This window comes from Brassica napus, chromosome C2 (assembly GCF_020379485.1).
Source record: "Brassica napus cultivar Da-Ae chromosome C2, Da-Ae, whole genome shotgun sequence".
NCBI lineage: Eukaryota > Viridiplantae > Streptophyta > Magnoliopsida > Brassicales > Brassicaceae > Brassica > Brassica napus.
The window spans coordinates 3898332-3920325 of NC_063445.1; the positions used below are offsets into that span (position 1 = coordinate 3898332).

Genomic DNA, 21994 nt, shown 5'->3' on the forward strand with positions numbered 1-21994 from the left:
TAAAAAAATTAATATAAATGTCAAATTTCAAAAAATAACAATTAATGTGTATACGAAAAATCAAATATTTTTCTTATCTTAGAATAAATATATCTTAAAATAATAAATCTAAATATGAAAATTTTTGTAAATTAATATCTCTATAAATTAATAAAATTTCAAAGTCTCAACATTATTAATTTATAGAGGTTATACTGTAACTCCTTGAGAAACTGATGATGCAGGTGGCTTAGCATTGCATGGCAGGGCAAGCATCTTTGATTTTATGAAAGAGTTGTATGGCTCTTCTTCTTCTATGCAATGAATGAAGATGTGATTTGTTCGATAATCCGATAGGTGCTTTCGTTTGACTTATTGCATAACATGGATGTAGGAATCCAGCAGAACAAGGTGATGTTGCAATCGCTGGAAGAAATCCATTTGCTTAGACATTCCCAGATATGGTTTATCTTTTTCATCACTTGTGCTTCATCTTTAAAAAGAAGAAACTATTGTTGTCATGCCTTAAAAACGCTCTACACACTATTATTTGGGTATATGGTTTTTTTTTTTTTTTTTTTTTTGAAAAAGGCTTTATTTGGGTATATGGTTATTGCATTCATTTTTTGTTTTTTCGAACCAGCTTCGGTTACATATACATCTATCTTATTAAAGTAAAAGTAGTTAAGCTTTTGTTTGGCAACATGGATAAAAAATAAAAAAAATTAACCATCTTGTTTGGAAACACTGATAGTAGTATATTAAGAAAAAAAATAATGGACTTATGTTACTTGATATACATATTTTAAATCAAAATAATAATTTAAAATTGATTTTTACTAAAATATTTTCAAATAACCATTATAATGTTTTTCAATATATATAAGAAAAATACAATACAAAGCTTAATTTCAAACACCAACTTAAATTATGATTTTTATATTTCACATAATATTTTAAAAATATAATATATGTGATTACTTATAAGATGGTACGTATAAAATACTATTAATTATATGATTACTTGTATGATGATACTTATAAAATACAATTAATTATATGATGACACATATATGATATATAATAGTGACTAGGGGTGGGCGTTTGAGTACCCATTCGGGTTTGGGATGAGTTTGTTTGGATTTCGGGTTTTTGGGATCAAATAATTCAGCCCCATTCGGATATTTCTAAATTTCGGTCTGGGTTCGGTTCATATCTTTGCGATTTCGATTTGGATTAGAATAACCCATTTAAACTATTTTTTGATTTTTTAAAATTCATTATATACTCTAAATTTCCCAAAATCTTAAAACAAAATAATATATTACATATAAATTTGAATAACATATGTTAGAGTACCTAAACTTAACATATAAATTGGTATGGTTTAAATATTTGGACAGAGAATCAATAATTATTTTAAGTATTTTTGGTGTTTTAAGTATACTTTAACTATTTTAGATATTTATTTTTGACTATTTGTATATATATTTTCAAGTATTTAAATCAACTTAAAAGTATCATATATATTATGGATGTTTTATGTACATTAAATCTAAAAATAATTAATATATATAAGTACATAAATCTATTTCAGATACATTTAAATACCCAAAATACTTTGGTTCAGATCGGATTAAGTTGCAGTTCTCTAAATACCAAAATTTTGAATAATTCAGATATTTAATTAATTTTGATTCGAGTTTAGTACTACTTTTTTAGAGCGGAATCGGTTTGGTTCTTCGGATTCGAGTTTTTGTTCAATCTTAAATAGTGATATAAAAACAAATAGCAACGTATTTTTGAATAATATAGCCGCGCGGGCGCGCAGATCAAATTTTAGTTAAAATTATAATTCAGAAAACTGAAATCATTTGACGAAAAAAAAAGAAATCATTACTTGACATGACTTCAGTGTGGAGTAACATATATATTGTCTTAAGCTAAATTTTAAATCTTTGTCCTTATATATTTTATCCAAAATTACAAAACAATTAAAGAAAATAAAATGTTCACAAAACAATTGAATTTCATCAAATTTTATAAAAACTGAAAATTTAGAACAATAAAAATATAGTCTTCTTGTATTTTTGCTTGCAAAACCATTCATTAACTCATGTAATCAAATTCAACAATCATAGATGAACAAATCAAGCCCATTTAATCTTTTGTGACATATTAGACTACATATAATTTATCAGTTTCAATTTTAAAAAGCTTCTTTCAATTGTAGAGATCAATATTAGAATAGTAAACAATTTCAGTTGTAGAGATCAATATTAGAATAGTAAACAAAATGCGATAAGCCATTTATGTATTTTTATAACAATCTCTAATTTTAAAATAAATTAAGTACTTCTATATAGTTACTAACTTATTCTAGTATTGATTCTCGTAAAATTTTTAGTTCCATCAACTAACCATCACCAATCATATGATTAAATGCAAATTATTTTTTTTTTAAAGTTTTTAGATCCAAACATAATGTTGTCAAAGTATCATAACTAAAATTTCCAACAAATATAATTTTCAATTAAAATCTTTATAAAATTTATTCATCTTTAAATGTTAATAAGAAAACAAAATTAAAATATATCCTTTTAAATTGGATGCCATAATTGATCCATGAATGAATTCATAAGCAAGGAGAAGAGGAAGGGTGACTGCAATGGCATAGACGTTGTACTAAACCATTAGGGGACTTATGGTTCTCACATTTACTACATTGATCGATAATGTGGCTCTTCTTGGTCTTTTTTTTGAAATCCCTGAGGCAACTTTGTATTCCATCATTTCCACATTTCCCAGGAAAAAGGTTTCTCTGCTGACACCTGTTAGGAGCAGCTTTTGCTTCTAGTGTTGTATATCAACAAAGAAAAAAATTATATAATAAATAAGAAAATCAGTTTTTATTTTGATAATGCAGAAAATTGAAAATTAGGTTGCTATATCTATTTTTCGCAGATTATTAATTATAATATATATTAATATATACCTTCAGGATAACTCAAAACGAGCAACAAAACAACACAAGAAACAATGAATAAAATAGGAGACTTCATGGTTCAATATCTTATAAGAGATAGCATAAACAATGATTTGTGTTTTTGTTAAAAACATTTGTTCCTAACGCTTATAATATATATACACAATAGAAAAGATAAAATAGTTTGATTTATTAAACTTGTCAAAAAATAGAGCGAAGTCAACGAAATTAACGCGATCAGCCATTTGCATATTTTTATACTAATTTTAGAAAATACAAAATCATAATTGACTGATGAAGAAATTTACTGTATCAAAAAAATATTTTTGTGAAAGACAGTTTTTATGTTGTCACATATATTAAAAATAATATTATTATTATTATAAATATATAATTTTATTATTATTTAAATTAGAATTAATACTAATTCAATAAGCTCAACTGATTTTTAAAACAAAATAATAAAAACCAAAAATACTATTAAAATTTTCTAAAACCTACATCTAACCGAAATGAAAAAATACATGTAGCCGGAGAGAATACTACTCTATTCAAAACATTCATATTGATTGCCAAAACCACCTCAAACCCTCCCCAAATAATAGATCAATCCAATCAAACATAGAATGCCTACAAAACTAGAACCATATAATAAAAATGATCCTCATTACAAAATAATGCATGTGTGAGCATCTGTTATTACTGCTTTGTCAATATCAAGACTGTTATTTGCTAACAAAATATACTAAGAAACGAATCTGCTCAATGCATACACATATATATATATTTTCGCTAAAAGTTTAAATTGTGTTAACTTTTTTTTTGTCAACAACTTTACAGACTCATATTGACTCTGTGATTCACACCGGGAAATCTTGATCCATGTGAACGACGAAAGACGTTTGCTTTCTGGCACTGCGTGCTAGCTTATCCGCCTTTGTATTTTTGCATCCTTGATATATAGATAATCTCTGATCGGAGAAAACGCTCTTTCATGCTCTTAATATCTTTCAAATAACTTGCAAAAGCTGGTCATTCTTCTAGTTCTGAAACCATCTTCACCAATTGAGAACAATCCGTTGCAAACGTAACCTGAAATTGTCGTAAGTTCCTCATACATTCCATAGCCTATAGTAGCGCTTCCATCTCTGCATAAAGGGGATATAGAGTTGCTCGTACATTCCTTGCCCCCATCAAGCCCTCAAATCCTTCTAAAGTACTAAACCAGCCTTGACCGGAGAAAATATCCTCCTTATTCCATGATCCATTTATGAAACACCATCTTCCGGGAATTGACGGAAGAGTCGTACCCTTTACATGTGGTACCATCTTCTGTTCATTCAAAATATGTGTCTCAGCCCAGAGTGTAGATTCCGTTGCTGCCAGTTTAAGGGTGTCCCGATGATCCATTTCCAGGTTTCTAAAAACTTTATTATTTCTTCTATTCCAAATGTACCATAGTATCCATGCAAACTGATTGTCCTCCATCTGTGCTTCCATTGTATAAGGGGAAGGGGAGTGGTGAGGAGGGCCCCTTCAAGCAAAAACTCTCTAGAAAATATAATCCATGTTTGTGAGGAGAGAACTTGTTGGGAAAATGACTTATTTGTTGGGATCTTTGAGAGAGCTCAAACCTGAAGTGCTGGAGGACATTAAAAAAATACATGGTTGATTGATTCTTCATCTGCTCTACATCTTGCACAACATATATCTCCTTGCATCCCCCGCGCTAGCAAATTCTTCTTGACACCTACACACCCAGTCACTAATTGCCGTAGAAAATGTTTAATTTTCAGTGGACACTGTATTTTCCAACAAAATGCCTTTAGAACATCAACTGTGGGTCCAATCAATGATGGTGGTCTTTCCCTATCCGGGTAAATCCTTTCTACTTGATATCCTGATATAACCGTAAATTTTCCATTGTTTGTAAAATGCCATCCTTCCCTATCTACCATCTGAGCTCTACTTAGTGGTATACTTTCTATGATTTTCACATCATGTGGGTTTACCAAAGCCCGAAGCACCTGTGAATTCCATCTTCGCGAAATATAATCAATGAGAGAATTCACTGTAAGGTTTGGGTACAAATTGTGTTGATTTTTATTGGCTGGTCAGGCGAGGCAGGTAATCTTTAAGCCATATATTTCAACTGCATGGTTTCATTGAAACAATAATTGAGTTGCATAAGATGATGAGACATATATAATACAGGTTGCACACAAAAAAAAAAGAACACATATTGTATAATGCTTTTGTGCGTGGATGCTCTTTACGAGGACGTTTTCATGCATTACAACCGAGAATTGATTTTGGTTTACACCCAAAAATAGTTTATATGATAAAATATGAAAATGAAATGAGCAAAATTATGGACTCTTACGGATATTATCGCTAAGAGCACCCTTAATGGTGGGATGAAAATGGAGTTTTCAGTAATGAAAATATTAAAAATTTGAAAAAAGAGAGAGATCTAATTATATAAAGAAGAAATTCTCACAATCCTCCTCAGCCACGTCATTAAATAGTTTCTTCTGGGTGTGATGTGTCATCATAATCAATCTGCTGCGTTTCATTAAATCTTATGTGCAATTTGTTGGGGCTTTTCTTATAACCGAGCTTCGTGTTAACTTCAGCCGTATGTGCAATTCGTTTTGGGCTTTCGTTATCTTCGGGCTTTTGTTATCTCCGCCTAGATGAAGCGCTGTGTTTCCATTCTGTGTTAGACCCGTGTTCTTCTTCTTCGCCTCTCCAGACTCCATTGCCATTAGGGTTTCACAAGCGCTCTTTCATCTTCTTCCTTAGAGTACGAAAGCATACCAGTTACCGAATAATCCTCTTAAAACCCTCCATTAATCTATCACACACGATCTATATTCAATGCGAGTTCAGTATATATAAGAAAAATATAATACAAAGCTTAATTTCAAATACCAACTTAAGTTATGATTTTTATATTTCACATAAATATTTTAAAATATAATACATGTGATTAGTTATATGATGGTACATATAAAATACTATTAATTATATGGTTACTTGTATGATGGTACTTATAAAATACGATTAATTATATGATGATACATATATGATATATAATAGTGACTAGGGGTTGGTGTTCGGGGACCCATTCGGGTTTGGGATCTGTTTGAGCTTCGGGTTTTTGGGATCAAATATTTCAGCCTCATTCGGATATTTCTAAATTTTGGTCTGGGTTCGGTTCAGATCTTTCATTATATACTCTAAATTTTCCAAAATCTAAAAACAAAATAATATATTACATATGTTAGAGTACCTAAAGTTAACATATAATTGGTTTGGTTTAAATATTTAGACAGAGAATCAATAATTATTTTTAAGCATTTTTGGTGTTTTGAGTATACTTTAACTATTTTAGACATTTATTTTTGACTAGTTTTATATATTTTCAAGTATTTAAACCACTTAAAAGTATCATATATTATGGATGTTTTTATGTACATTAAATCTAAAAATAATTAATATATATAAGTATATAAATCTATTTTGGATACATTTAAATACCTGAAATACTTTGATTCGGATCGGATTAGGTTTCAGTTCTCTAAATATCAAAATTTTGAATAATTCAGATATTTCATTAATTTCGATTCGAGTTTAGCAACATATTTTTGAAAAATATATCCGCGCGGGCGTGCGAGTCAAAATCTAGTTAAAATTATAATTTGGAAAACGGAAATCAATTGACGAAAAAAAGAAATCATTACTTGACATGACTTCAGTGTGGATCTAACATATATGTTGTCTTAAGCTAAATTTTAAATCTTTGCCCTTATATATTTTATCCAAAATTACAAAACAATAAAAGAAAAATAAAATGTTCACAAAAAAATTGAATTTCATCAAATTTTATAAAAACTGAAAATTTAGAACACTAAAAATTTAGTCGTCTTGTATTTTTGCTTGCAAAACCATTCATTAACTCATGTAATCAAATTCAACAATCATAAATGAATAACCCATTTAAACTATTTTTAATTTTTTTAAATTCGTTATATACTCTAAATTTCCCAAAATCTGAAAAAAATAATATATTACATATAAATTTGAATAACATATGTTAGAGTACCCAAACTTAACATATAAATTGGTTTGGTTTAAATATTTGGACAGAGAATTAATAATTATTTTACGCATTTTTTATGTTTTGAGTATACTTTAACTATTTTAGATATCTTTTTTGATTATTTGTACATATTTTCAAGTATTTAAACCAACTTAAAAGTATCATATATATTATGGATGTTTTTATGTACATTAAATCTAAAAATAACTAATATATATAAGTATATAAATCTATTTCAGATACATTCAAATACCCAAAATACTTTGCTTTGGATCGAATTAGGTTTCAGTTCTCTAAATACCAAAATTTTGAATAATTCAGATATTTAATTAATTTCTATTCGAGTTTAGTACTATTTTTTTGGATCGAAATCGGTTCGGTTCTTCGAGTTTAAGTTTTTTTGCCCAATCCTAAATAGTGATATAAAAACAAATAGCAACATATTTTTGAAAAATATATCCGTTCGGGCGTGCAAGTTAAAATCTAGTTAAAATTATAATTTGGAAAACTGAAATCAATTGACGAAAAAAAAGAAATCATTACTTGACATGACTTCAGTGTGGATCTAACATATATATTGTCTTAAGCTAAATTTTAAATCTTTGCCCTTACATATTTTATCCAAAATTACAAAACAATTAAAGAAAAATAAAATGTTCACAAAACAATTGAATTTCATCAAATTTTGTAAACACTGAAAATTTAGAACACTAAAAATATAGTCGTCTTGTATTTTTGCTTGCAAAACCATTCATTAACTCATGTAATCAAATTCAACAATCATAGATGAAAAAATCAAGCCCATTTAATCTTTTTGTGACAGACTGGATTTTGATCCGAGCCCGCGCGGATGTATTTTTTAAAAAATATATTACTATTTGTTTTTATGTCAATGTTAGGGCTGAGAAAAAACCCGATTCCAAAGAACGGAACCGAAAGTAGTACCAAACCAAAACTAAAATTGATTAAATATCCGAATTATTCAAAATTTTGGTATTTAGAGAACTGAAACCAAATCCTATCTGAACCGAAGTATATCGGGTATCCGAATGTATCTGAAATAGATAGATATATATATATATATATATTATTTTTAGATTTAATGTATATAAAAACATCCAGGATATATTTGATACTATTAAGTTGGTTTAAATATTTGAAAATATAAAATCAAAAGTAAACTTCTAAAATAGTTAAAGTATACTCAAAACATTAAAAATAATTAAATTAATTATTGATTCTCTATCCAAATATTTAAACCAAACCAATTTATATGTTAATTATAGGTATTCTGAAATATGTTATTTAAATTTATATGTAATTTATTATTTTGTTTATATATTTTAAGAAATTTAAAGCATATAATGAATTTAATTTTTTTTAAATAATTTAAATGAGCTATCTGTACCCGAACCGAATCCGCAAACATCCGAACCGAACCCAAACCGAAATTCGGAAATATCCGAATGGGGCTAAAATATTTGATACCGGAAACCAGAAAACCAAACAGACTCGAACCGAACTCAAATGGATACCTGAGCCCCCACCCATAGTCACTATTATATATAATATATGTGTCATCCTATAATTAATCGTATTTTATACATACCATCATATAAGTAATCATATATTAATAGTATTTTATACATACCATCATAGAAATAATCACATATATTATATTTTTAAAATTTGATGTGAAATGATGACAAAAGAAAACTTGATGTGAAATATAAGAACTATAATTTAAGTTGGTATGTGAAATTAGATGTTGCATTATATTTTTTTCATATATATTGAAAACATTATTTTATTAATGTTTATTGAAATACTTTAGTAAAATTCAATTTTTGAATATAAATCAACTTTAAATTATTATTTTGATTTGAAATATGTATATAAAGTTGAATTTTGGTTACTACCTTCTAGCTTTTTTGTTTGTTTGACGTCAAAGTATATTTTTTCTCTTTTCATTTGAAGGCTTTTAAAACCAAACTGAACGATAAGTGCCGCAATAAGCAAAACCTAATTACAGGTTTATATCTCCTTCGATATTAAAACCCAAAACAAGATAGCAAAACGTCTCTACAACACGGTCACAAACTACACACAAAGACGATGAAGAAACATACGTTTGTAAAAAAAACATAACCAAAGATATCTGAAAGACAAAGAAGTAGTATGAAGCATCAAAAGCAGACCTGTATGTCCCTGTTACAAAGGCATAAAACTTGTATAAATCTTCACATTCAGAATCATTAAATGACAGAGAGCTAACGATTAAGCGGGGATCACGAAACAGAAACACAATCACATAAAACGTGTTACACAAGCAATCCCTAAAGTCTAAAGTAATAATATAAACACACAATCATAATCAATGAAAGCTGAAGCAAACTGCACATACGTAGCTGCAGATCCCAAAAAGTCCAAATCTTTCATCTTCAACACACACAAACCATAATCTATAATCAACGAAGCTGAAGCAAATTGCGCAGGAACGGTTGCAGATCCTAAAAGTCTATATCTTTAATCTCTAACCCAAAAATGCAATAATGTAACTATGATGCAATAAGGAGCAGTAGATAGAGTAAGATAAGTACCCCCATTCGGTCGTCAGCTCCATCAGCCTTTCCAGCACCAAAAGGGTCATGATTCGGACCCAACTCATCTCCCATATGGCGCTGCACCAGCCTCGAAAGATCAGACATCACCTTAGCCTTCTCCTCGTAGTTAAACATAGCCAACGCACGTTTGTCTTCAGCACTGTAAACCTGGTTCTCCTTCCTGATACGAATAGCATTCATCCTTTGATGATGACATACCCGAGATCCTCAAACCTCTGAATCTCATCAGCGTTAAGAACCACTTCTCCTCTACGTGGGATATGTTTCCCTTGCTGAACGTACTGTGATATAGCGTGTCCTTCACCGGGTCTTAACGCACCACCGTAACTGATGTGTCCTTCAGCTTTAGGTAACGGCATTGGGCCCACCTCAGCTTCTTCTTCTTCATCTTCAGGAGCTAAAGATTTCTTCTTTGATTCATTAACCATCTCTTAGAACTTATTCATCTCCTCTTCGTCAAGCTCAGGCTCCTTAACAGATTCTTCAAGTTTCGCCTTCAGATCAGTGCCAGAACCATCGCCTGACAGCTTCTTCCGCCTCCTGCTCTTTGACCTGCTACGTTCTTCCCCAGAAGCACTAATGTCGCTGCTCTTACTCCTATGTCCTCGCTTCTTTGTACTACTTGTGCTTCTTTTCTTCTCCTTACTTGTTCCTCGTCCCCTATCTTTCAGCTCGATCATGGCGTCGTCTTGAGAAGCGTGGAGAGGAGGAGACAGTGGAGGAGGAGTCGGAGATGCGATTTGAATAAGAATTGACGTGTTGATAAGCAGATTGCTTCTTCAAGATTTTTACATGTCAATCATTTTAAAAATAAGCAGATTGGATTTTTACATGTCAATCATTTTAAAAGGTGAGGTAAAAGGTGCTCTGGAGAGAACATTGATTAGACTACATATAATTTATCAGTTTCAATTTTAAAAAGCTTCTTTCAGTTGTAGAGATCAATATTAGAATAGTAAACAATATGCCATACGCCATTTATGTATTTTGATAACAATCTCTAATTTTTAAATAAATTAACTACTTCTATATGGTTATTACTAGCTTCTTCTGGTATTGATTCTCGTAAAAATTTTAGTTCCATCAACTAACCATCACCAATCATATGATTAAATGAAAATTATCTTTTAAAAAACTTTTTAGATCCAAACATAATGCTGTCAAAGTATCATAACTAAAAATTTCCAACAAATATAATTTTCTATTAAAATCTTTATAAAATTTATTCATCTATAAATATTATTAAGAAAACAAAATTAAAATATATCCTTTTAAATTGGATGCCATAATTGATCCATGTATGAATTCATATGCAAGGAGAAGCGGAAGGGTAACTGCAATGGCATAGACGTTGTTCTAAACCACTAGGGGACTTGTGGTTCTCACATTTACTACATTGATCAATAATGTGGCTTTTCTTGGTCTTTTTCTTGAAATCCCTGAGGCAACTTTGTATTCCATCATTTCCACATTTCCCAGGAAAAAAGTTTCTCTGCTGACACCTGTTAGAAGCAGCTTTTGCTTCTAGTGTAGTATATCAACAAAGAAAAAAATTATATAAGAAATAAGAAAGTCAGTTTTTCTTTTGATAATGCAGAAAATTGAAAATCAGGTTGCTATATCTATTTTTCACAGATTATTAATCATAATATATATTAATGTATACCTTCAGGATAACTCAAAACGAGCATCAAAACAACACAAGAAACAATGAATAAAATAGGAGACTTCATGGTTCAATATCTTATAAGAGATAGCATAAACAATGATTTGTGTTTTTGTTAAAAACATTTGTTCCTAACGCTTATAATATATATACACAATAGAAAAGATAAAAATAGTTTGAGTTATTAAACTTGTCAAAAAATAGAGCAAAGTCAACGAAATTAACGTGATCAGCCATTTGCATATTTTTATACTAATTTTAGAAACTACAAAATCATAATTGACTATGTCAATTTGAAGATGAAGAAATTTACTGTATCAAACAAATATTTTCGTGAGAGATAGTTTTTATGTTGTCACATATATTAAAAATAATAATATTATTATTATAAATATATACTTTTATTATTATTTAAATTAGAATTAATACTAATTCAATAAGCTCAACTGATTTTTAAAATTAAATAATAAAAACCAAAAAATACTATTTAAAATTTCTAAAACCAACATCTAACCGAAACGAAAAAAATACATGTAGTTGGAGAAAATACTACTTTATTCAAAACATTCATATTGATTGCCAAAACTACCTCAAACCCTCCCCAAATAATAGATCAATCCAATCAAACCCGAACCGAAATTCGGAAATATACGAATGAGCTTTACAAAAGAAAAGACTATAGCAAATGAGAAATCGTGTTAACAATATTAATAAAATGTATATATTGAATAATTATGTTTTTACTGACTCAATATTTATTTTATTTCATGTATTTAGAGATTTATTCCAACTAAGCCTTTAAGAATAAAGAAGAATTGTATGTAGACGCGTTTGAGATCCCTTGCCCCTCCAGCTAAGGCTGTGAGAGGGATGTACACACCAGGTTCATCTTGTCCGGGTCGTGCCTCGATACAAGCTTTTTTAAGCATGTGCTCGAGGGCCAACAGGTACAAAGTATATTTTGGGACCAATTCAGCAGCATGATTTGCTTGCGGTCTGTAACTTACACCATTGAAAACAAGTGTGCTGGTCCCGTTAGAAAAACTGGGACGGTGTTTGGGCCATCAGGTTCGGTTTCTCGAATGTCATGACGGGTTAATGCGTTAGATTAAGGGGCAACGTGATCAAGGAATGGAACTAAACGGATTATGAGAATGAGACTTGATGGTCCGAGCTGATCCCACAGGCCAGGCAGGTAATCTTTAAGCCATGTCTTTCAACTGCATGGTTTCATTGAAACAATAATCTTTCAACTGCATGGTTTCATTGAAACAATAATTGAGTTGCATAAGATGATGAGACATATATAATACAGGTTGCACAAAAAAAAAGACATTGTATAATGCTTTTGTGCGTGGATGCTCTTTAAGAGGACGTTTTCATGCATTAGAAACGAGAATTGATTTTGGTTTGCACCCAAAAATGGTTTATATGATAAAATATGACAATGAAATGAACAAAATTATGGAGCTTAGAGCATGATTACCGCTAAAGTGGGTTTAAGGGTTTTTAAAAAAAAAAAAATTTGTCTGAAAAAAAAAATTAAAAATGAACCAATCACGGGTCGCCACGTGTCAGTAGGACCTGCGAACAGTACATGAAACCAGCAAAACTCGATCCTTATTTGATCACTTTTGTTACCGGTTTTTTGCTGATTTGTAGGACCCACCACTATTTTTTTTTTGTAAAATCCTCCTTAGAAACGAGCGATAAAGATGGCCTTACAAATAATAAGAGCACTCCTGGTGGTGGAATGAAAATGGAAATTTCAATAATAAAAATATTAAAAATTAGAAAAAAGAGAGACAATTTATAAAGTAAATAGACTTTTTAGAACTCACACTCTTAATGATGGTTTTTTTTTTTTGTAACACAAACTTCCATTAAAATTAAAACGAGAATTCGGCCAAAAAAACACTGAACTTTACGGAAATTGCCAAAAAAAACCTGGACATATGAGCTAGCCAATAAAACCGTGAATTTTTGTTGACTTTTTTAGTTTATTAAGAAACTTACGATTGACTGACCAGATTAACACACCGTTAACCGAGTTAACAGATAAATAAGCGGATGTTAATTTTGGGTGTTAAAGTATACGACGTCGTTTCATCTCTTTGTCTGATTAAAGGCAAACGACGTCGTTTATATAGCTTTGTTATTAAAAATATGAGTTTCCAACGGCTCGAACTCGTGTACTCGGGTTTAATGGTAGGGGTTTTTGCCACTGAGCTAGTGGACTTTGCAATAGATTTACGAACACAGTTTGTTTTATTCTCTTCGAATCCGAGTTAAAAGACAAATGAAAAACGACGCGTTTTATATTGCTTTTTTATTAAAAGATGGGCTTCCATCGGCTCGAACTCGTGCACTCGGGTTTAATGGTAGGGGTTTTGCCACTGAGCTAGTGGACTTTGCAATAGATTTACAAACACTGTTTCTTTTATTCTCTTTGAATCTGAGTTAAATGAATCAAAAAGAAACGACGGCGTTTTCACCTCTGATTGGTATAAACCCTAAATTCCCAAAATCATAAATCCGGTTCGCGATTCAAGCTCGATTCTCTTCGATCTCGTCCTTAAGAATCTCGATTCTCACTTTTCCTTCTTCGAGTATCGCATGATGAGTTCGGGTTGTGAGGATTCGTCTGTGAATACGATGGGAATTCGTGGTATCCCGGAGCAATGCGGATGTGGTCGAAGAACTGGGATATACACATCAAAAACTGGGATATCTCACATTTACCATCTCCTCACATCACAAGAAAAATCCCCAAATCGATTTGAGAAATTAGGGTTACATTCAAACACGGGTTTCGTTTTGTTTGATTTCAATCAAACACATCTTTTGATCAATAAAAATAAACATGTGTGGTAATCTTCCGAAAAGTCCACTAGCTCAGTGGCAAAACCCCCTAAGGACCACGAGTGCACGGGTTCGAGTCCAGCCAACAACTATTTTAATTAAGCAAAACGACGTCGTGCTGAGATTTTGTCTTTAACAAAACAATTGGATGAAACGACGTAGTTTCACTAAACAACACTAATTAACGGTGAGTTAACACTGTCTTAGCTGTTGGTTAACGGTGTGTTAATCTGGTAAGTCAACCGTAAGTTTGTGAATAAACTAAAAAAGTCAACAAAAGATCTGGGTTTTATTAGTCAAGCTCGAGTACTGGTTTCTTTTGGCAATTTCCGCAAAGTGCAGTGTTTTTTTTGGCCGATTTCTCAAATTAAAACCCAATGGTTTGCCTCTTTTAAAAATAAATCAAATATAATTACACTAAAGTACTAATATAATTATGTTAAGAACCACTAATGGGTTTCTTAACCGTTGTAAGTGCTCTGAGTATCCAAACAATATCAAAAACAGTCAGAAAATTTAAGACAACATCTTCATATATCGTTAAATCGCTCGCTATTCAAGTAACTAAAGCATTCGAAAACCCTGATATAACATATTATTGTGGAGAAACAACGAAAGAAGACTGACATTTTTCAAAGAATACTGTTTTTTTTTTTTTTTTTTTTACTTCTTTAAGAGAAACATCAACAGAACCCTTTACTGCTTTTGAAAGACCCCATGCTTTCTCATGTCTCGCCTTCTAATTGCAATGAACCATCTCTCATTAACTTTAGGCTCAAACTATTGAATCTTTCCCTCGAATACTGCCTCGACGCTTTCCTCCAATCCGTCCCAGCTCTCATCATCGCTGCAAACTCTTCGTAGCTTATTCTTCCATCCTAATCATCACCAAAAAGCACAAAGGATCAACACAAGACTTGTACAATTTCTACTAACCTCTCCAAACTACTAGCTTTGCATTTAAGAATCATTCAAGACTTCTCATGTTTTGGGGTGGTTACCTTGTCGGTGTCAACATCTTGCATGATGGCTGCAATAACCTCCTCACTGCTAGTATCTACCTCATCATTTAACGCCTCCCGCAGCTCCTCGATCTCTATGTAATCGCTCTGGTTCTTATCAAAAAAGCTAAACGCCTTATGCAAGTGTTCGTCGTTCGCCATCTTCTTAAGATGCACAGAGACGGCCACAAACTCGCCATAGTTTAAAGTCCCGTCCCCATCTACATCAGCCTGCACACACAAAGCAAAAATAAAAAACACTTTCAAATACATGTTGCTTGATGAAGGCAAATAATACAACAGAAGTTTTTTTAACTTACAGCTTCCATCAAAATCTGTAGATCAGTATCAGGTATCTGCTGCTGTCCGAGTTTATGAAGTCCATGTTTAAGCTCCTCGAGGTTAATCTTCCCCGTCTTTTTACTGTCCATCATCTCAAAAGCTTCCTTAATGCCAGCTACTTCCTCCACTGACAAGTGTTCGGCTATCACCTGAAATGGAGCGCAAAGTAGTTTCACATTATTTCCTCTAAATAAAAGGTTTACTAAGCTGAACAGAATCACTTACCCGTAGAGCTCGTTTCTTGAGCTTGTTCATAACAGAAAACTGTTTGAGCCTTGCTTTCACCGTCTCACCGAGCGAAACATTTGGTGCCTTCTTAGCATTTTGTATCCAAGGATGTTCTGCAAGGTATATTTGTTCCATTAGTAAACAGATTTTGGAAGCACAGATGTAAATAGAAAACGCATACCGAGTACTTCTGCAGCAGAAAGGCGTTTTTTGGGGTCAGGTTCGAGCATCCTTCTCACAAGGTCTTTGGCAGTGTCAGAGACTCTTGGCCATGGATCCCTCTTGAAGTCGATGACTGATCTAATAATCGCCTGAGCCACTCCTTGCTCAGTCTCTATACAGAAAAAATAAACAATATCATGAGAAGAAGACTCAAACGTAAAAGAAGTTAAGCAAATACTCCTTCTCTGTTTCATATTATTTGATGTTTTACTCCAATGCACAAATATTAAAAATAAAATACTAAAATATAATTTAAATTAATTAATTTAAATATAAATACGAATAATAAAAACACAAATGGTTGCACAGTTTTTTGATAAAGTTAAAGTTATCTAGATTTGTGTAAACATCTCATATTGTGAAACAATAAAAAATCCTCAAAACTGAAAATAACTAAATAAGGGAGTAAAACTTCAAAAGAAGTCACTAGTGAACCGATGAACCATTGTTAACGTCAGGATACTAAACCATCTACTAATGAAACTAGTGATTCTGCAGTTAATTTTCTATGCATCCATGGAAACTAAAAACACATGAATTTTATATTAAAAAAAAAAAAGACCAAGACTATAAGATAGAGATCATAACATACCAGCCCAAAAAGGTGGGACACCACAGAGCAAGATATAAAGGATAACACCAGCACTCCAGATATCAACCTCAGGTCCATAATGTCGCCTAAGTACCTCTGGGGCCATGTAATAAGGACTTCCAACTATCTCATTGAATCCCTCACCTATTAAAAATTTTGAAAGAAAAAAATAAGTAGAGTAAGCAAAACAAAAATATTTATCAAAGTCTGAGACATAGATAATTGACTTTATGTGATCTATACCAGGCTTAAAGAAGACTGATAATCCAAAATCTATGGCCTTAAGTGGCGAATTCTCCTTTTTATTAGCAAATAGAAAGTTCTCCGGCTTTAGATCCCTATGCATCACCCCATTCTTATGACATATCTGCAAATTCCAAAAGGTGTAGAAGTTAGAATCACTACAAGCATTACACTGTAAAGGCAAGCACTGAATATAGACAAACAAGCAAAACCTTAAGCCACAAAATGAAGACGAACAAAGAACTTTAAGACCGAATAAGAGGCAAAACGGAACAGGTAGAAAATGAGAAAATTAGAAAGGAACCTGAACAACTTCAAGGATAGTCTTCATCACAGCAGCAGCAGCACGTTCAGTATAATGACCTCTAGCAACAATCCGATCAAACAGCTCACCACCTTCACACAACTCCATCACTATATGCACCGCATCATCATCCTCAAACGCATCCTTAAGCGTCACTATATTAGGATGCTTAGGCATATGCTTCATGATCTCAACCTCCCTCCTAACATCCTCTATATCCACAGCCGTTCTAAGCTTCTTCTTCGATATAGACTTGCACGCGTACTTCTCCCCCGTTTTGATATCAGTGCAGAGGTAGGTGATACCAAACTCTCCTCGACCTACCTCGCGGCCTAGATCGTACATAAGGGATATGTCATGTCCTGTTGGGTCTTTTAGAACGGAGAGCTTGAAGCCGGTTCCGGATCTGTTTGTTGTGGTGTATGCTTCGCTGTAAAAGGGGTTGCTTTTGGTGTTTGGTCTTGAAGCTTTGGTCTTTGTGTCTGAGCCAGGGCTTGCGCAACAGTTTCCCATTTTTTTTTAATCGAATCCGAGGAGTCCTGAGATTTTTTTCATCAACAAAGTAAATGAATGAACCCACAAGCTCTAATAAGGAAAGATTGAAACTTTATTAATAATCTCTTAACAAAAATGTAAACTTTAAGCATAATAAAGCAAGACAATCAGATTTGGTGAATGGAGACATACAAAAACAAATGATAAATGGAAAGCATCTAACAAACGAATCTAAGAACTATAGAAGCTGAAGAGCAGAGAGAGAAGTAAACCCTAGCAATTGAAATCAGGTGAAAACCAAAGAAGAAGAAAAAGACGATACTTGGGGGATACACAAACCTGGGAGCTTTGACAAAGAGAGGTGAATCGGCGGGGAGCAACGGGGGAAATAGAGAGAGGAGAAGGAGAAGAGTCAAAGTCTCCCACTTTCTCGAAGGAGAAGAAGAGCAAAGGGACTCTTTTTCTTCTCTATCGTCGAATTAGAGAATAGCCCATTGCAAAGAGACGGTCTCACACGGTCACAAGACTCGCCACCACTCTGATTATTATTGTTTCGGACTCGACAGTACTTTCACTTTGTTTTCCAATGAACAATACATGTGTTGAAAAGAGTTTGATGTTTGGTTTTTTTGGATGTTAGTACAAACCACTAGATTACAAATTACATTGGTATACATGGTTTCATAAAATTGATTTCTAATTGGAGGCGAACTTCATACATCTACACATAATTATCAAGGATAATAATACTTAGAATCAGTCAACAATATATATATTCCTCGTTTCTCAAATTTTAAATGAAATAGTTATTTTATTAAATCACTTGCTAAAACAATTATCACATTTTGAAAAGTAAACGCATACATTAATATATAGACTAATACAGATATATAACTCGTTGAACAATGAAGGATATACAATTATTTACTGGTGGAAGTGGTTTTCATAATTTTAGAAATCTACTTTATGAGAATTGAGAAAGCAAGACGTGTAACCGGTGCAGACCAAACAATCTCTATAGTTTCACTCTTTAGGGCCTACAACGACTCTTCATGCCTCTCACATAGACAAACAACACATGAAGTCACTTACAAATTAAACAGGCTGTACTTGATAATGATTACTCCTATCCTATCTCCCATCCTATCTCCCATCATTATAGGAAGACTTGGATCAGGGGTGTGTGTAAATAAAAAGGCTGTCTATGTATGTCTTCTTGATGTAATCATCTCTATGGACAACTACCAAAAACAAATTTTAGATCTTACATGAAAGTGTTTCGGTACAAAAATAGTTTCAAGGCTTCATCAAGTTTGAGTTTGAACAGCAAAATACCAAATCCTAACAACAAAACATAGCAATGAAAAATCTCACTCTTAAAAGCTCAACAAAACCTGACTTCTCACTCTTCTCATCACCGCTCTGCTCACCAAACGAATGAATGCTATCATTTTCTGGCGAAGGTCTCTCCCTTATGCTCACCCCCGGCATAAACGACATAGCCTGCTTCCACCTATAAGCAAAAATTGATGTTTTGATTAGAGAATCGATAAAACCACTGTGTATTACAAAAACTGAAGGGAGTAACGTACTTGGCAGTCTCTCAGAGCAACACGCTCTTGAAGCTGCGCATTGCTGCAAATCACTGAGCCTTGTATTGAGCATCCGTCTCCTATTGTGGCATGATCCATCACAACTGAATTAACCACCTGTCACCCACACACATACAAGCAGTTGAGTGTATTATCGAAATGTACAGCACTTTAAGTTGGCTAAGGTAAGTAAAAGCTCTTATTGTTACCTTCACATTGGAGCCTATCCGGCAATGTCTCCCAATTACAGATCTTTTAACACTGCATTTATCACCGACTTGAGAGCCTTCCCCAAGCATACAATGAGGTCCAACCTGCAACCCACACAAATGTTACTGGCCATCACGACTTCCAGAGCAAATACCCAAACATGTAGATGACGTACTGTGGTTTTTGATCCAAGCTCAGCTGATGGGTGGACAATGTTGTGATGAGATGAAAATGTGTATCCGGATAGGTGGTTTGCGTCACCAATAACCTGCACAAGTTTGAATAGTTGCGGATGTCAACTGAGAAAAAAAAACACTATAGAAGGAACCATGTGTGGAGCACATTCATGAGCAAACAACTTACATCTCTGTTTACATCCATGAAGGCTTGAATGCTATTTAACCGGACGCAATACTTACTTTCATCCGCTATATAAACACAGCATTTATAGGTCTTTCGGCTGTTCAGGCCTGATTCATAAACTTGATGAAAGCTTGGCAAAGATGCGTTGGAGAGAATTTGAGACAAAACCACCTCGTTGTTCTGCATATTATTTTTTCCATTGTCTTCTACAGTTTTTTCGTCAGGGAAGACCTCTGATCTCTGAAACTCAACAGCAGAAAAACATCAAAATGGTAACAAGACAAATGGTATAATCTCCATTATTTTTAATTTGCATGGACATTATCCAACTAACCAGCTGTGTACGAACAAGATATGGGAGTACATCCTGTTTTAGGCTCCGGAAAGTAGGTTTTTGATCCAAAACTTTCTGCAAGACTGATCTGTGAGACACAAGACAAAATAACATAATGAGTGTCGACAGATTAAAACTAATTTCTAAGCAGGAAAGCATGTCTGACCAACCTCTTGAAGGCATATATATGAGAGTCCATGAGATCTGATCGAATTTCCATCTAGATCAAAAATGAGAAAATGATAAAAACTGTACTATAAAATTTATTAATATACGAATCTCTATACAGTTAGAAGACAAACTGCATTGTAGGTAACTAAAAGCATACAATTAGAGAACATTACCTTGCCAGCCGCACAGAGAATGCTCTTTTTAATTCGGGTATCTTTCTTAATCTCAGCCGCTATCACAATTCAGAATGGAAACAAAACAACAGGTTCAAGCATTTTGTTGCCTTTCAAGAAACAAAAAAGAAGCAGAATTCAAAGTAGGGACCTGTTGCTATGTGTAACAAGAATTGTTTCGAGGAATCAAGCCCTATGATATCATAGCAAGCAGGTTTCTTGGTTTTATCTTTCCCGCCAGCAACCCCGGATTCTGATGGTCCACTGACTGGCTCAGCACAAAGCATTGCAGTAACTGATGCATCGTGTCTTCTATGAGTGGCGGCGACAGCACCAGGAGAAACATCAGAAACAATGTCTCCACTTACAATCTGCGTTCAGGAAAACTAAAACAATTAGCTAGAAGCTCTACAGTTACACAAAGCAAAAAAAAACTAGACAACTTTATAGTAGCTAACCAGAATGTCTTTGGCAGTCAAGTGGTGTGCAATCGCCCTGAGGGCTCCAGCAGTTCCAACATTCTCAGCAACAGCAGCAACCTAAAAGTAAGATATCCAGTTGAACATTAAGTAACTTCTCAGCTTTTCAAACCAATAATAACCTCAGGAGAAAGCCTTGAGAAAAGCTATTAACCATAGGTGACACGATATACCTAATCAAACCAAAAAAACTCAAATAGTTCCTAGTGTTATTGTACTTGCATCTGCTTTCAAGTTAACAGTTCATAGCTATAACTTCTACTGTATTCTATTTGAAGCACCAGTGTTGCTATGAAGCAATAGGCTCCATCCATAAAATATCACTATTCCTAGATGAATACCTCAACATGTAAACGATCAACGCAGGCAGAAGATATCCATCCACCGACTTTCAGAGCAGCATCTTCTCCTTCAACAACCTGTTTCAGCAACCCCCAAGCGAAAAAAAAAATATCTAAAGTCTCAACCAAAATCATTCAATCTAAGCAAAAAGCAATTGTATGAAAGGATAATAAGGCGTACGACGATCAGATCCTTGAGATTACTACTCTCGAGCAGATCCAGAACGTAAGATAACACCGGACGATTTGCCACGGGGAGCAGCGCCTTAGGGACTTCCTGTAACAGCAGAAAAAGGAGATTAGCTAAATTAGCCAGCGAAAGACTGTTTTGTAGATGAATGAGAGATATAGAGAGAGAGAGACCTTGGAGACTAAGGGCTGAAGATTACTGGAGAAGCCGCCGGCGAGAATCACAACCTGAAAATCCATTTTTCGCAACTGAATTTGACGGAGAGAGGGAGAGGAAGAAGAGGTTTTCGCTTTCTCTGGGGTTTTGTTGTTTTTGAGAACAGTAGTAGACGACGATATCAAACCCGCTTGTTTAGTTAGAGTCTTCCCTGTTAATCCGACGTCGTTTGTTTGGTCTTTTGGTTATCGTATTTTAATTAGAATTAAATCATCAATCAGTTTTACTGCAATTAAAATTAACCATTAACAAACTCAGGAACGGTTGCATCTTGTG

The 21994-nt window shown here is 33.2% G+C and overlaps 2 protein-coding genes and 1 pseudogene across 3 annotated transcripts; all 3 read right to left on the reverse strand.

Moving 5' to 3' along the window:
- Positions 1–9063: 9063 nt before the first annotated feature.
- On the reverse strand, positions 9064–11680 carry LOC111199761 (annotated as a pseudogene). Its single transcript, XR_002653606.2, has 3 exons — positions 11361–11680; positions 9671–11218; positions 9064–9278 (listed from the first exon to the last, which is right to left on the reverse strand). The product of XR_002653606.2 is annotated as an NKAP family protein-like (transcript).
- A 3207-nt stretch (positions 11681–14887) lies between these two features.
- On the reverse strand, positions 14888–18300 carry LOC106380759 (calcium-dependent protein kinase 8). The gene is made up of 9 exons (XM_013820589.3): positions 17989–18300; positions 17155–17693; positions 16851–16974; positions 16608–16751; positions 15975–16127; positions 15791–15906; positions 15544–15714; positions 15224–15454; positions 14888–15100 (listed from the first exon to the last, which is right to left on the reverse strand). The coding sequence occupies exons 2-9, from the start codon at positions 17665–17667 to the stop codon at positions 14948–14950; spliced, it is 1605 nt and encodes a 534-aa protein (XP_013676043.1). The 5' UTR covers positions 17668–17693; positions 17989–18300; the 3' UTR covers positions 14888–14947.
- Positions 18301–18856: 556 nt separating this feature from the next.
- Positions 18857–21866, reverse strand: LOC106380758 (translation initiation factor eIF-2B subunit gamma). The gene is made up of 13 exons (XM_013820588.3): positions 21676–21866; positions 21494–21589; positions 21313–21390; positions 20951–21031; positions 20644–20863; positions 20493–20551; positions 20319–20368; positions 20149–20236; positions 19815–20054; positions 19627–19719; positions 19451–19555; positions 19242–19358; positions 18857–19162 (listed from the first exon to the last, which is right to left on the reverse strand). Exons 1-13 carry the CDS (start codon positions 21739–21741, stop codon positions 19097–19099), a joined length of 1359 nt encoding a protein of 452 aa, XP_013676042.1. The 5' UTR covers positions 21742–21866; the 3' UTR covers positions 18857–19096.
- Positions 21867–21994: the final 128 nt, after the last annotated feature.

Coding starts and splice junctions, on each gene's coding strand:
- LOC106380758 (XM_013820588.3), bottom strand. CDS start 21,741: ATGGATTTTCAGGTTGTGATTCTCGCCGGCGGCTTCTCCAGTAATCTT. Junction 20,369..20,492: donor TTCTCTGTGCGGCTGGCAAG/GTAATGTTCTCT, acceptor TTTTTGATCTAG/ATGGAAATTCGATCAGATCT. Junction 19,359..19,450: donor GGATAGGCTCCAATGTGAAG/GTAACAATAAGA, acceptor TGTGGGTGACAG/GTGGTTAATTCAGTTGTGAT.
- LOC106380759 (XM_013820589.3), bottom strand. CDS start 17,667: ATGGGAAACTGTTGCGCAAGCCCTGGCTCAGACACAAAGACCAAAGCT. Junction 15,907..15,974: donor TTCTGCTGCAGAAGTACTCG/GTATGCGTTTTC, acceptor TATACCTTGCAG/AACATCCTTGGATACAAAAT. Junction 15,455..15,543: donor TACAGATTTTGATGGAAGCT/GTAAGTTAAAAA, acceptor TTGTGTGTGCAG/GCTGATGTAGATGGGGACGG.